The following is a 15232-nucleotide window of genomic DNA, read 5'->3' as shown; positions in this document are numbered from 1 at the left end:
AAAATGTTTGTATTGTCAAACTCCTTGGTTTGTTTGGTTGCCTATAACAATCACATGTACCTCTCGCCCTAATCAACAGAACTCATGATCAAGACCTACACTTTTATCCTCTTATATTGCTTGGCCCTACCATGCCTGATTTGAATATCATTCATGCATGCTAAGCTAGTCATACAAATAAGAGGCCTAAGGCAATAAGTACTTATGTAGACCTCTCATTTGTTAGACTTAGCCCTTGTGCAGTGCAACAATAGGCGGATCCTGAAAATTTTACATTACAAACCACATTGAGCTCAAATTTTTACATTGTGTCGATTGTGTCAAATCCATATCGCTCTCCTTTTTATATGAGTTGAGCTAAACGCAATCTAGCTCACTCAAAATCGACCAGTTGGCAATTCTGACGCTGGACCAAACCAAGTTGCCTCAAGTGGAGTTTGGCAACAGGTTGTACCTATGTTTATTGCCAGCAGGGCCTCGGCCACAACTCCATACTATCACCTCGTACATAAATTTCGAGTGCCACAACTCTGTCCATTTATTTGGTCATCACACATGTAGAGATGGCACGATCGGCAACTACAGACCTGAATCAAGAGGTGTGGCTGATGGACATAGCGTATTGAGCCCGTCCATAGAGGACTCCTTACCCATGGCATTTAAGCCATTGGATAGAAAATAGAGGGCCATTATAAGGCTAGATCAGTAGCACGCATTTCCAAAATAGACCTTCTATTTCATCAAAAGCAACCTATGGAACGCATCTCACTATTCCATCAATAAATTTATTATCTTTTATTGTCCAAACAGAAAAGTCATAAAATTTGAATCGAATGTCCAATTTCGGATCCATTTTGACCATCATCTTCGAAACAACAGCAATGTCAGATATGTTTTCAAAATTTGAAATATTCACTTTTTTGTAACTTGACTGACAACTAAATTTTTTTCTAAAACCACACATTTCTTCATGGAGTTTCAAATTGTGTTTCACCAAGTTCCACTGTTGCTTGATGATTTCTCAATTCCATACGTGTTTCACTATGGTAAAATTGTGGTTTGAGTTTTACCGACTTTCTGTCAAACTTCATCTTAGACCTTGAAACTTATTTGAAATCTCACTAGTTGTGGGAAACATCATTGAAATGACGACGACAGGGAGAAAGCACAATGAATAGTTGTAACCTCACTTAGCCCTTTTTTGAAACCTCAGCTAAATCTCAGTTAATAAACATCAATAAGATGGGACGTACAATGAATAACGGAAACCTAAATTAAAACTCAACTAATCTTTGTGCATCTTATAAAAAATCATTCTTTTTGTGAAAACCGCAATTAAATTGAAATGTGGCACATGAGAAACTTGAAACACCAAAACAATGAAACTACTGCGGAATCGGAGCACGGATTGGCTTTGACAAATACATAGTGATTACTTCTAAAATGTGCATCTTGTCCATCGTTTTCCCATCCAACGACCCAAAAGCCACAGATGCAGCAGTGGTAACCCATATTCAGATGCAACGAGAATACTGGATACATTCTCGCTGATGGATGATTAATGGCAGCTACCCACGCCATAAATCTTTATTGATGCAATAAACAAAACGAATTTGGCGACTGAGCAGGTTCAACAGTCTGCTGTACATATGTTTAGGCGCCCTTGTTTCGCACCTGAACCTCTGACGCACCAGGCTACAACTCATTCCGATCATGCTTATCTCTGCTGCCCGGCAGGCACACAAACGACCAACCTTATAAAAAATAAAAAGAATACAAAAACGCCGAGCCCCAGAACAGAACCTGCCTGAGCTCTGATCAGTAGAGAAAAACACCCCTCAGAGACCTATATTTACTGGAAGAAGCAGAGCCTAGGAAAATAATCGATTCGAGCTAGGTGAAGAGAAGAACCCCGCAAAATTGGTCGGCATTCGACGGGGCTAAAAGAGCTGCACTGCAGATTTCAGCTTGTTCTGCTTCCACTTGGGGAGCTTGTAGAACGCTGTCCTTCTCATGGCCAACTTTTCGCGGAACTCGGCCGCCGATAAGTAGATCTGTATTCGGTTTACAGAAGCAGCAGCAGCACATGTCAGGTAGCAGTACACGAGGGGGTGGGGAGTGGAAGAGGAACAGTTCATCAGTCACCTCGCGCTGGGTGATGTCGATGTCGGGCGCAGGATCCTCGGATGTGGTTACCAGGCGTTCGTACGGGAAGACTGTACGCCCCTCGTCATCCTCTGGCTCGTCGTCGCCTGCGCCATCTTCCTCCTGTATTGTCTTCCCTGCCTCTTGGCTCGCTTAATTTTGCAAAGGTCCAGAAAGGAGATATGTAAGGCAACAGAAGTCCTATCACAATTGGCATCACAAAGTCTAAGCAGTTGTATTGCACAATACCTTTTACTGACTTCGGTATTGTTCTTTTCAAGGGACCCTCCAAAGAACTGGTGAGCTCACTGATAGCTGCCTCTTTCGACGTATCAGGTCCGGTTGATTTAGGGAAAAGCTTCTTAACAGCAGGGGGAGGGGTGGAAAGATTCCTGGTACTAGGTTTCTCAAAGGCAGAAGTTAATGCTGCAAAGGCCGGAGATCTGCCTCGAACGCGGTGGCACTCCGGGCTGGTGGACATGCTTCTTGAGCGCTGAGCTTTATCTTGTGCTGCACCTCTTCCTGAAACTGCTGGTGTTCGGCGTTTTGGTTTCTGACAACGCAGAGTAGAGATGTTTTGCAAAGGGTCGTTAAAGCAATTTATCAGTAAAACAAAATAATACCAAGATGCATACTACTTAAGATTGTAGTTGAAAGATACTAGTGCCACCATACATGACCAAAAGTAAAACTGTACTGATCAGTTCCAAGTTATGTAATTGAACAAGAAAAAAACAGTTATTCCACTAAAGGACTATTGTTACCCAGTTCGTACACCTTATTTCGAAATAAAGTAAAATAATAAACTCGTCACCAGGCACTAGCCACCTGTGGTACTTTTATTTAGAACAAACAGCCGAGGACCACAGGGAGGCCAGGCATCGACCCTGGGTGGGCTGAGCGAGGTCAGACATCCAACTAAGTGATACTCAATTATCTCCTTATTTCAAACTAATGTGCGCATTGTGTTTAGGCTCATTCATGTAGATGACAAAATGGCTCTACAAATGCTGAACAATGGGCTCATTCATAGGACTGTCGACTGTACGAGAGGTAATGATCATTAGTCAGTAGTCACATGCATATATGCACACTTCAGCACCAATATCCACAAATGCAAGAGTATATCACAAAACATGGGAAGACTCAGCCAGCCACTAACAAAGCAAAGAAATGACAGAATGGAAGTATCGTTTACAAGCCATGGAACCTAAGATTTCCACCGAGGACTGCAAGATGATTAGATTAAGACTTACATCAAGCAATTTAGTTGCTCCACCCTTTAAAATGGCAAGCTTCCTTTGGTATGAACTGCCATGCATCTGCAACAAAAATAAGAGTTAGTGAGATGCATTTTATTCTAGAACTAAATAAGGATTAAGGGATAATTAGGTGCTTGTGCAATCATAAATAATAAAAAACTGCAATTAATTTCACAACAAGCACATGCAATTTATATACCAACTAACAACCAATGCCTCACCAAAAAAGCAAAAAAGAAGAAAAACGTACCAAAGATTTTGCAGAGTCCCAGGTGAAGAACCTAGTAAAAAATTGAGGCTCACTTCCTTCCGAGACAGTGAAAATCGTTGTTTCCCGGGAGAGATTTTCCCTAAGGAAATCGCGCACGAGAAATTTCTGGCACAGTTGCAATGAAAAAAAGAAAGTAAGAGAGCAAATAGGAAATGTAAGTTCTAATTAGACTACGCAAGATTTTGTTATTACCTCTCCAATATCCATAGCTTGTGTTTTCACTTTAGCATCAACCTCCTGACCGAACCAAACAAATATGTACGAGTGACAATATAGAACAAAAACATCCTCTGCTATCAGATCATCCTGAGTAAAGTGATATATTTCTTTGACCTGTTCAAGTAGAATTTGAAAGAAATTGGCATTAGACATGCAAATGGACGGGCATTCTCAGGTAGAAAACCTTCACGCTGTTGTTTTGCTTACCCTCAAGTTGCCATCTTGAACCCCCAACAGCAATATTGTTGGCACCGGAAAAACAGAAGTGTCAGTACATGTTGGAATGCAAACTCCACTGAGTAGGACATCATATAATGACTTTGTGAATACCTTTGGGTAAGATGCATGAAAAAAGACGAGGGTCACTTTCCTGCTCTGTTTCTATTTTCTTGTTTGAATACTTCACTTTACCACCCAGTAATTCCCAGAATTTATCAGTTTCTCTGCCCTCCTTCTGTGATCTGGATGGCAGATCTGACTGTATAACCAAAAAGGGAAGCACAAATTAAAAGATAAACAAATGGATAGCCGAACCAAAGTCAAAGCTATTTCAGAGCATAATCAAATAACACAATTCAAATCAAATCAACCAAGATAGCAAGGAGGGCGGTGGCAATGGTGATAACCAAACAATACGATTCAAAACATCAGATAACCACAGATAATTATTAGAATTATATATATCATGATTAAAATGAATAGACGCCATTTACTCTCGTGGGCACTTCTTTTTTTTCCTTTTTCATGGCAATTGGAGTACATATACTAATGATGTAAACAAGAGCTCATTTTATGCCATGTATTGTTCCTTCAAGACTAATGAGCTCAGATACTGAATTTGCAACTGACACAGAGGAAAGTTGCATAAATACAAAAAAAATGCCTAGGGAAGATTGTTCACACCTTAATTGCATCTAGCTGTCTCTCAATTAACTCCTGATCCAGTGAGGTAGTCAGGTTCCCAATCCATGTGAACACACTGTTTCCATCATGTAGAATGTAACAATATGACGAATTTAAGGATGAAGACACCTAGTGAAAGGATGGTAGAGATAAAGCAAATGATATGAAGATATGATCTTAATCACAAAAAAAAATGATTATGAACTTACTGCATCTACTTGAATTGCTTGCATGTTTTCTGGTCCTGAGCCTTGAATCCGGAATAGCGCGAGTCCAGCTTCAGAGTAACTATCATCATCCAGACCATTTTCAGCAATGAATTTCTTGTATCCAGAGCTAAGACCACCCTACATCGGAAATTAGTGAGATAATAGATGTTACATTCAACTCGAATTATCTATCTAACAACGTCAGTCTGTCAGAAGCAAACCTTAAACACTTGGAGACTCTGAAATATGACAAAGAACTGAATTGGTTCTTTCCCTTCATAAAGGCGAGCCTGCACAGAAGAATAAATTAGAGAGTGGAAACAAGATTCACATATGAAAAACTAATGGGTTACTACCATGGTAGCCTGGAATTTTGCAGCCTGAACCATCTTGCTAGCCAGTGAAATTGCTGACACCCTCTCCTCCTGAAAGCAATTAAGATCATTTGAATGCACAAACCCGCATTTAAAATAGGCAAATACACAACTATTTGTCCAAAAATCTGTTGTCTTATCAACAGAGAACAGGAAACGACTAGCAGCTTAACACTGCTAATCTTCAGTTATTTTGGCTAACAAATTCAGAACAGATATCAATTACTGATTACCACCCATGTGTCATATCAATTCCAAACTCATATCTCGACTTGGTTTTGTGTATGGATAGTACCTCAACACTCTTATTCCCAAACCATGTTCCAATAAGACATTCCTCTTTGTCCTCTCCAGTATATGTGTATTGAAAAATGTAGCAATCTCCAGTGTAAAATTTTGATTGTTCGGATGATGCCAGAAGAGTCTTGGCATTTCCATTTACACGCCAGACCTGATGTCAAGATGTAGAATACAAAACCACCATCAAACATGGACCAAGATAAAATGGATGAATGCTGTTATGCAAAGAAAATTTTGTTGGAGGGTGAGCACAAAAGGTAAATGAGTGCAGATCAATGGCATGGCTGGGTTTAGGGATTTACAAGATGACTAATTTGTATGTGGACTATTCAAAGAGACCTAGCAGACTAGCACCTTAAAACATGTATGCACAAGACAGATAACCACTGATCACTACTCATACAATACAAATTTATAGGAAGTCATCAAAAAGAATACCTGTAAATGACCAGTGCAATCAATATAAGACTCAGGTTCTTCTGTTACAGGTGCACTTTTCATCAAGCCCTTGACATCTAATCCTTGACTTTTGAGGAGAGCTGTATAAAGAAAATACTAGATAAATATGTGTGATTTAATGAACCTTTTGGCAATCCGTAATACCAAAACTGATAATTTATAGACAGTAACCTGCAACTTTGCCTCTTCCGTCCTCAGACGACAATTTCAAATCAGGAGTTGGTGGCCACTCATTAAATTTTGACTTGAACGTTACTGTTTCGTATCCCTCAATCATTTTCATAACATGTGATTTTGTTCGGCTATCACCAGTGAGCAATTTCTGTACAAAAGTAAAGCATACTGAGCACGCAGCAACATAAAATATAAAACATGAGCATACTTTGATTGTAGGATTAGAAAGATATTTCCAGAGAATGCTATATGATATTTCTCCAAGGTGGTACTTTTTCTAAAGTCAGTTGAATATATAATGTATTGTTGTCGTTCTGAGACGGAAATAAGTAAACCTTCAGAAAGAACATGTATTAATGCATCCAAGTTGCTCCAGAACATTATCATACTTCTCTACAAAACTATAGTTGACTGTTGAGAATCAACAGGACATATTATAGTATCAGCTAGCAAGTGAGAACATTCATATTAAAAAAATGACAAGCGCTCTCAAGGCGACATGCACCCAAACAGTTCCCAGAACTCAACTGAGGTTGGTGAGGAGGTTAAGCAGCCTCCCCCTACAACCGGGTCACTTTCATGTTCCCACTTAGTGAAAATTTTACACTCTGGTCATCAGAGCCTTCAGGCTTTATAATACTTTTGCATAGATGTAATTAATATGTAGTAGAATCAATCTAGGCATACAAATTACCTCGGCAGCTTCACTTGCACCTTTCCTCTGTTGCAAAGAAGTAGTTCTGCCCATCCAAACATACATTTGAGCACCACAATCTAACAAGTAGCATTTGTTTGTCTCAAGCAAATCATGCGTCAACGATTCAAAACCAATAGGCTCCAGCTGTCCTTGATTAAAACTGAGAAGTCACAAAAATAGCTACTCAGTTGGATATTCAAGAGTTAATATATCTCACAGTCATGGATGAAATCATGTGGATATCAAATTACTCTTATTGGCTACTGATGATGTTGTGCTATGGGTATTTAGTGGTAATCAATTACCATAGCAATTTGACTGCAGCTTCTGTTTCTTCCCCAGTCTCCTCTGAAGCTGTCTTCCTCGGAAGAGGAGCAAAGCCACCAAACAAAGCCCAAAATTCACCAGCTTCGGCATCAGCCATCAACTTTCCATCCTCTACAGAGGACTCTCACTTGTCAGATCTTGTAAACGTGATTAGAAATACTCGAGGCACATTATGAGAGTTGCTTACCAACAGCTGCGACTTCACACTTCCCCTCATGGAAAGTATCTTTGATATACTGCACAACTTCGAGAGCTTTTCCTCTCTCTTGAATACATGAGTTGGAGCCATTGAACTGGAATATTTTGGACTTGGTATCCAAAATAAATATGTCGTCGTGGTTGAGGGAAGATCGAGCAAAAGGAACCTGGTTCGTGAAGTAGCCAGCACAATCAAGAAATGAACTAACCTTAAATTGAACAGGACAGTGATTTAGAAAGCTTACCTCCTTAACATGAACAACATGCTTTCCTCTGCACACGTATAACCTGGTAACGTGCTCCTGCTCATTGACTTCTACATGATTGAACCCAGAAGCTACCCCTCCTGGCTGTGGCATGATACATGGTCTAAAATATGAGAGCAACTTTTCAGTTTCATTGCCTTGCGATTCCCGGTACTGGACAGCACGCCCTCCAAGTGCAGCGTCAAGCTCCACAGTTAAAATTGCAGCAGTTCCTGCTTCATCCTTCAAGGACAAATATTAAGCATGTTAGTTGTCGCAAAGCCTGGGAAACAGGTCGGAATAGCTAAATCAAGTGGTGCATTGCCAAATGATTTGAGAATATACCTGACTAGTATCTTTACCAAGCCAATAATGGATATCATGGCGGAAGGAACCGTTTTTCAAGGCTGTTGTCTGTAGGGAGACAAAAGAACATGAGGGCGGGATCTTTTGGTTCCGTAAGCAATAACGTAAGAGCTGAATTCGAGCCATATACAAACCGAACATCAAGATAAAATAAGTGTATTGGCATAAACAACCTAGCTTGTTATGGATATGAATAATATGATGCACCAAAATGATTAAATATTGTACTGATATAGTGACGAGAAAGCTAATATTATATCTTGACCTAAGTTTTTTTATTTTCAAAATGAAAAATTCTTCTACTTCTACAATTATGCACCAACAATGTTCCAAACGAAAAATGCCTGCATAACAATGCATAAATATGCCCATACCTTTAAGATGATATATGAATCACCCATGTAAAATTTTCCATGTGAAGATGTCGGTACAGGAACTGGCTTGAAATTTTCAATACGCCATATCTCCAAACCGCTGTATTGTAATTAAGGAGCACTATGGGCGTATATGACACTCCTATGAACAGTACTTATGGGGATCAATGAAGAAAAGGAACTTCAAAAGGAAAAAAAATGCATTCTTTATCAGCATTTACTATTGTTTGCTTGATCTTTGCTTTAGACTCATCATCCTTACTGTTTTGTTTACTCACCGTTCCAATATAGTGTATCTAGCCATTTCTCTACTTCTTGTCCATAATGCAGAAAAGCTTGAGCATCTTTGTATAAATAAGAATGCAACACTGTGACCATTATACAAATTACAAAAGGCCCTTACTTCTACCACTAAACAATGAGCATTGACGACATGATAGGTCTTCTAGTTCATGTTTGCTACCGACTGAACTGTGTTAGCGCAGCATTTTAACCATGAAAGAACTACTAGTATGACTTGGAACGGGGAGGGGGTACGACTTGTGGCAATTAAATGAAGAAATTTAAATAAGCATTACTTGTTGTCTACATCCTTAATACTATTCAGAATAGAAATTCAACAAAGTGTACTGTTAGAAACAGTTCTATCCCATCGATATAATAGACCTAGATGATTTCTGCTTCTTCTGCCGAGGAAAATCGTCCTGACCAGGCCCAGCCTATAATCTCAAGAAAAAACCTAGAAATAGCGATGATTAAAGTGCTTTAGCAAAACTGATGATTGAAAGCCATGAAAAGGATACTCCTTCTGTCCAGCCCCGCGGAAAGCCGGATCCAAATTCTTCATGGAAATAGACATGATGGATGTCGCCCAAGAACCCTCGAATCAAAGGGGCGCTGGCGTTACTCTGCAACAGAAAAATGATCACCCATTATATTTTATTAACAAAACCAATCATTCGCCGCCAAAATCCGCGACGCTGCAAGCGCCCCCGAATTCAGCAATCCACCCAATCCCGGCACCCCGATATAAAAAGGCGGGCACAATTTCGTGCCCATAATGCCCCAAATCACCACGACGATCGGCGAAAAGAAACCCGCAGAGAGTTCGCTCCCATTGATTCGGAGAGGAGGGAAGAAAGAGAGAATACGGATGGATTCAGAGACTCGCTCACCTGAAGCCGCCCGTGCTGGCCTTGTCGACGGGATTGGGGAATTTTTGGGGGTGGAGAGAGAGGGAAGCAGCATCCGTAGGGAGAAGGAGAGGGGCCGAAGTAAATGGCCATCCGCCGAGATCGGGTCCGGAGGGGGAAGAGGTAAACTGTGGAAGCTCAGCTTTTTTTCCAGTCCGTTCGTTGGCTTGGCCTGGCCTCCAGCGGAACCCCTTTTGCTCGTTTCGTCCTCATCTCGGCGATTTGCGGTCCACGACCATCAGATTTGAGCTGGCGGCTATCTGTGTCACTCCAGTTGTCCTTTTCCAAAAAAGCTCCCTCCGTTTTATAATATTTCTTTTTTAATACGCAAAATTTGTGTACCTTTTTTTTTTAGAACCAAGCATACACTTATGCAATGGTAGTAGTATACTCCTTGACCATCTGTTGCCTCACTGAATCATGCACTCCTGCCACCACTTTGTGGTCATCTGATGCCCTTGTTGTGGCTGCAATCTGGTGAGCCAGCTCGTTTTGAGCTCTGTTGATCACCCTGACCTCAAACCTTTGGAAGGCATTTGAGGTTTCTTTATGTCAGCTATGATTGCATAGCTAGACGACTTGCAGGGGTCCTCCGAGATCAAGTTCCGGCCCACTGCAGCGCAGTCCACCTCCAGGATTATAGGTCCCCCATAAATGTTCAACAGTTCAGACATTCCCATCAGTACAGCAGCTGCCTCTGCCTCTTCTACCGAGTTGCACTGGTCAGCCGACGTCCGACGGACAAGTGGACAAAACCCCGATGATCTCGAGCTACTGCTCCTCCCCAAGTGTCCCCTGACTCTTTAAGAAAGGCCGCATCACAGTTGATTTTTATATACCCAGTTGCAGGTGCTATCCAGCGATTATTTTCCGGGGGTGCAGGCTTGGCTGTGCTCTGATCAAAAAGTGTGATTGCTTGTTTGCTAACAGGCATGTTAACAGCCTGCTCGGCCGCTAACAATTCTTCGCCCAGTCTGAGGAGTTGATGCATTGCTCCCGTGACAGTATCCTTCCCATCCCCATGGATGGTGTTGTTCCTGAGACTCCAGGCTTTCCACAGTATCATCAAGATCCTGTTTCTGATGCTAGCTGATTGTGGCAGAAGGAGGTTCTGCAGCCAATCCACTCCCGTTCGTCTGAACTCAACTTCCTTGGGGATGTCCCATTTAGCCCTCATGGCAGCTCTCAACGCCCTGCTTCTTGTGCATGAAACAACCGCATGGAACTCATCCTCACTTTCCATTCCACATAAAGCACATGTGTCTTCCTTCACAATGGTCCTTCTGAAAGTGTTATGTTTTGTTGCCAAAGTTTGGGTCGCCACTCTCCACCCAAAAAATTTTATTTTCTCTGGGATGTTTGCTTTCCATATGACATCCCAAATGCTTCTGTTCCCGGGTTCACTCGACGAGCTAGAGGGAGCCTCCCTTCCATTTCTACTTAGTGTGACGGCAAGTTTGTAGGCGCTCCTGACGGTAAAGACGCCAGACTTTTCATAGTGCCAAGCCACACAATCCTCTACTTCAGCAGCGGGGATTCGGATTTTGCAGATTTCGTCTGCATCAAAAGCATGAATTTTTTTCCTTATGAGGTCAACGTTCCATTCCTTTGTGTCCGAAAGCATTAGCTGGTTGACCCATCTCAGTCTAGAGCGGCTTATGAAACGTGCTGTTTTTAGGCCTTCGTCTCGTGGAATCCATTGGTCTCTCTCAATTTGGATTTTCCTTCCGCTGCCCACTCTCCAGATGAGACCCTTTTTCAGAAGCTCAAGTCCAAATTCAATGCCTCGCCACGCGGGGGAAGCATCTGAGGAGAATACAGTATTCAGTAATTCTCCGTTGGGGTAGTATTTAGATTTTAGGACCCGGGCACACAAGCTGTTCGGAAATTGCAGCAGCCTCCATCCCTGCCTGGCTAGCAGCGCTTGATTGAAATAATGCATATCACGGAAGCCTATGCCTCCATCCCGCTTAGATTTTGTCATATTTTCCCATGACATCCAATGAACTTTTCTATGTTCATCCTTGTCTCCCCACCAGAAGTCTCTGATTAATTTTTCATACTTATCACAGAAGCTTTGGTTGAGCTTGAAAACCCCCATGACGTATACTGGCAAAGATTGTACAATTGATTTAACATTGACTTCTTTTGCTGCTTGGGACATGAATCTTTCATTCCAGTTATTACATCTCTTTCCAAAATTTTCCAAGATCGGTTGGAAGTTCTCATCTTTCATTCTTCCCTCCGGTGTTGGCTAGTAACAATGTACGTGTAATGCACGTTTATATTGAGTAGTATATTAGTTGCATGTTATATTAGGTAAGTATATCTGTTGCACATTGTCATTTGGTAAGATATCAATTACTTCTTCACGGAATGATAGGATATTAATTACATGGCAGATTTCAAGGGATGGCGTTGAGTCAAAGCGTGTTTATAACCAACGGCAGTGGTGGGTAATTAGAACGTTAAACATGTTTGGTGCTTAACATTGGAGCGATTTGAACCGCTAGATAACATTATTTGATGGTCGAAATGGTTTGTATCTGCCCATTTGGGTCTTTTTATATTGGTATAGATATAGATATAGATAATAGAAAACAAAACGACGAGTACATATTTAGATTATATCACACGACACGTACACTAGAGACGCGAGGGTAATGCACCTGAGCCCCGAGGAGACAGAAGAGTGTTACTCAGCTTTAGTACCAAGAGTCTATCTCTCGCTTTTCATCGATACTAGGTCAAAGTATTAAAAATCGTTACTCCCTCTGTTCACTTCTGTAAGTCGTTTTAGACAACTCAAACTAGGTTGTTTTGCACATTGTCTGAAATGTCTTCAACGTCTTATAAAAGTGAACAGAGGGAGTAGAAGAGATTGAAGTGATTCATTCCAGTGTTAGAACACAGCCGCCGCCTCCCAACCCTAGGCGTCACCGCAGCTTTCGCGCCGCCTCTTCTTCCCTGTCCGGCAGCCGGGATCCATCCATCTGTTGGGGAACGTAGTAATTTCAAAAAAAAATCCTACGCACACGCATGATCATGGTGATGCATAGCAACGAGAGGGGAGAGTGTTGTCCACGTACCCTCGTAGACCGAAAGCGGAAGCGTTAGCACAACGCGGTTGATGTAGTCGTACGTCTTCACGATCCGACCGATCCAAGTACCGAACATACGGCACCTCCGAGTTCAGCACACGTTCAGCTCGATGACGTCCCGCGAACTCCGATCCAGCAGAGCTTCACGGGAGAGTTCCGTCAGCACGACGGCGTGATGATGGTGCTACCCACGCAGGGCTTCGCCTAAGCACCGCTACGATGACCGAGGTGGAATATGGTGGAGGGGGGCACCGCACACGGCTGGAATAGATCAACAGATCAACTTGTGTGTCTAGAGGTGCCCCCTGCCCCCGTATATAAAGGAGCAAGGGGGAGGCGGCCGACCAGGAGGAGGGCGCGCCAAGGGGACTCCTCCTTTTCCTTGTTGGAGTAGGAGAGGGAAGGAAGGGTGAGAGGAGGAGAAGGAAAAAGAGGGGCGCCGCCCCCCCTCCTTGTCCAATTCGTACTAGAGGGGGAGGGGGCGCGCGGCCGCCATGGCCGCCCCTCCTCTTCTCCCACTAAGCCCCATGAGGCCCAATTAACTCCCCCGGGGGTTCCGGTAACCCCCCGGTACTCCGGTTTTTCTCCGAAACCACTCGGAACACTTCCGGTGTCCGAATATAGTCGTCCAATATATTGATCTTTACGTCTCAACCATTTCGAGACTCCTCGTCATGTCCGTGATCATATCCGGGAATCCGAACTACTTTCGGTACATCAAAACACAAAAACTCATAATACAGATCGTCACCAAACTTTAAGCGTGCGGACCCTACGGGTTCGAGAACTATGTAGACATGACCGAGACACGTCTCCGGTCAATAACCAATAGCGGAACCTGGATGCTCATATTGGTTCCCACATATTCTACGAAGATCTTTATCGGTCAAACCGCATAACAACATACGTTGTTCCCTTTGTCATCGGTATGTTACTTGCACGAGATTCGATCGTCGGTATCTCAATACCTAGTTCAATATCGTTACCGACAAGTCTCTTTACTCATTCCGTAATACATCATCCCGCAACTAACTCATTAGTTACAATGCTTGCAAGGCTTATAGTGATGTGCATTACCGAGAGGGCCCAGAGATACCTCTCCGACAATCGTAGTGACAAATCCTAATCTCGAAATACGCCAACTCAACAAGTACCTTCGAAGACACCTGTAGAGCACCTTTATAATCACCCAGTTACGTTGTGACGTTTGGTAGCACACAAAGTGTTCCTCTGGTAAACGGGAGTTGCATAATCTCATAGTCATAGGAACATGTATAAGTCATGAAGAAAGCAATAGCAACATACTAAACGATCAAGTGCTAAGCTAACGGAATGGGTCAAGTCAATCACATCATTCTCCTAATGATGTGATCCCGTTAATCAAATGACAACTCATGTCCATGGCTAGGAAACTCAACCATCTTCGATTAACGAGCTAGTCAAGTAGAGGCATACTAGTGACACTATGTTTGTCTATGTATTCACACATGTATCATGTTTCCGGTTAATACAATTCTAGCATGAATAATAAACATTTATCATGATATAAGGAAATAAATAATAACTTTATTATTGCCTCTAGGGCATATTTCCTTCAGTCTCCCACTTGCACTAGAGTCAATAATCTAGATTACACAGTAATGATTCTAACACCCATGGAGCCTTGGTGCTGATCATGTTTTGCTCGTGGAAGAGGCTTAGTCAACGGGTCTGCAACATTCAGATCCGTATGTACCTTGCAAATCTCTATGTCTCCCACCTGGACCTGGTCCCGGATGGAATTGAAGCGTCTCTTGATGTGCTTGGTCCTCTTGTGAAATCTGGATTCCTTTGCCAAGGCAATTGCACCAGTATTGTCACAAAAGATTTTCATTGGACCCGATGCACTAGGTATGACACCTAGATCGGATATGAACTCCTTCATCCAGACTCCTTCATTTGCTGCTTCCGAAGCAACTATGTACTCCGCTTCACACGTAGATCCCGCCACGACACTTTGTTTAGAACTGCACCAACTGACAGCTCCACCGTTCAATGTAAACACGTATCCGGTTTGCGATTTAGAATCGTCCGGATCAGTGTCAAAGCTTGCATCGACGTAACCATTTACGACTAGCTCTTTGTCACCTCCATAAACGAGAAACATATCCTTGGTCCTTTTCAGGTATTTCAGGATGTTCTTGACCGATGTCCAGTGATCCACTCCTGGATTACTTTGATACCTCCCTGCTAAGCTAATAGCAAGGCACACATCAGGTCTGGTACACAGCATTGCATACATGATAGAGCATATGGTTGAAGCATAGGGAACATCTTTCATTTTCTCTCTATCTTCTGCAGTGGTCGGGCATTGAGTCTTACTCAACTTCACACCTTGTAACACAGGCAAGAACCCTTTCTTTGCCTAATCCATTT

General features: G+C 42.4%; 1 protein-coding gene across 1 annotated transcript; it reads right to left on the bottom strand.

Moving 5' to 3' along the window:
• Window positions 1–1551: 1551 nt before the first annotated feature.
• On the bottom strand, window positions 1552–9937 carry LOC123054391 (villin-4). Its single transcript, XM_044478160.1, has 23 exons — window positions 9699–9937; window positions 9327–9431; window positions 8524–8623; window positions 8129–8197; window positions 7784–8026; window positions 7528–7705; window positions 7319–7451; window positions 7011–7173; window positions 6314–6464; window positions 6122–6222; window positions 5679–5834; window positions 5366–5434; window positions 5231–5299; window positions 5010–5147; window positions 4801–4929; window positions 4228–4375; window positions 4105–4118; window positions 3871–4011; window positions 3658–3783; window positions 3402–3467; window positions 2395–2698; window positions 2146–2297; window positions 1552–2054 (listed from the first exon to the last, which is right to left on the bottom strand). The coding sequence occupies exons 2-23, from the start codon at window positions 9380–9382 to the stop codon at window positions 1941–1943; spliced, it is 2820 nt and encodes a 939-aa protein (XP_044334095.1). The 5' UTR covers window positions 9383–9431; window positions 9699–9937; the 3' UTR covers window positions 1552–1940.
• Window positions 9938–15232: the final 5295 nt, after the last annotated feature.

This window comes from Triticum aestivum, chromosome 2D, assembly GCF_018294505.1.
Source record: "Triticum aestivum cultivar Chinese Spring chromosome 2D, IWGSC CS RefSeq v2.1, whole genome shotgun sequence".
Classification (NCBI taxonomy): Eukaryota; Viridiplantae; Streptophyta; class Magnoliopsida; order Poales; family Poaceae; genus Triticum; species Triticum aestivum.
This window is presented reverse-complemented; position numbering and strand designations above follow the sequence as displayed.

What these genes read in the sequence shown, in the direction of transcription:
- LOC123054391 (XM_044478160.1), bottom strand. Translation starts at nt 9,382, where the DNA reads ATGTCTATTTCCATGAAGAATTTGGATCCGGCTTTCCGCGGGGCTGGA. An exon ending in TTGGGAATAAGAGTGTTGAG is followed by an intron (nt 5,435 to 5,678) that starts GTACTATCCATA and finishes AATTGCTTTCAG; the next exon opens with GAGGAGAGGGTGTCAGCAAT. An exon ending in CAAAATTCCAGGCTACCATG is followed by an intron (nt 5,300 to 5,365) that starts GTAGTAACCCAT and finishes TCTTCTGTGCAG; the next exon opens with GCTCGCCTTTATGAAGGGAA.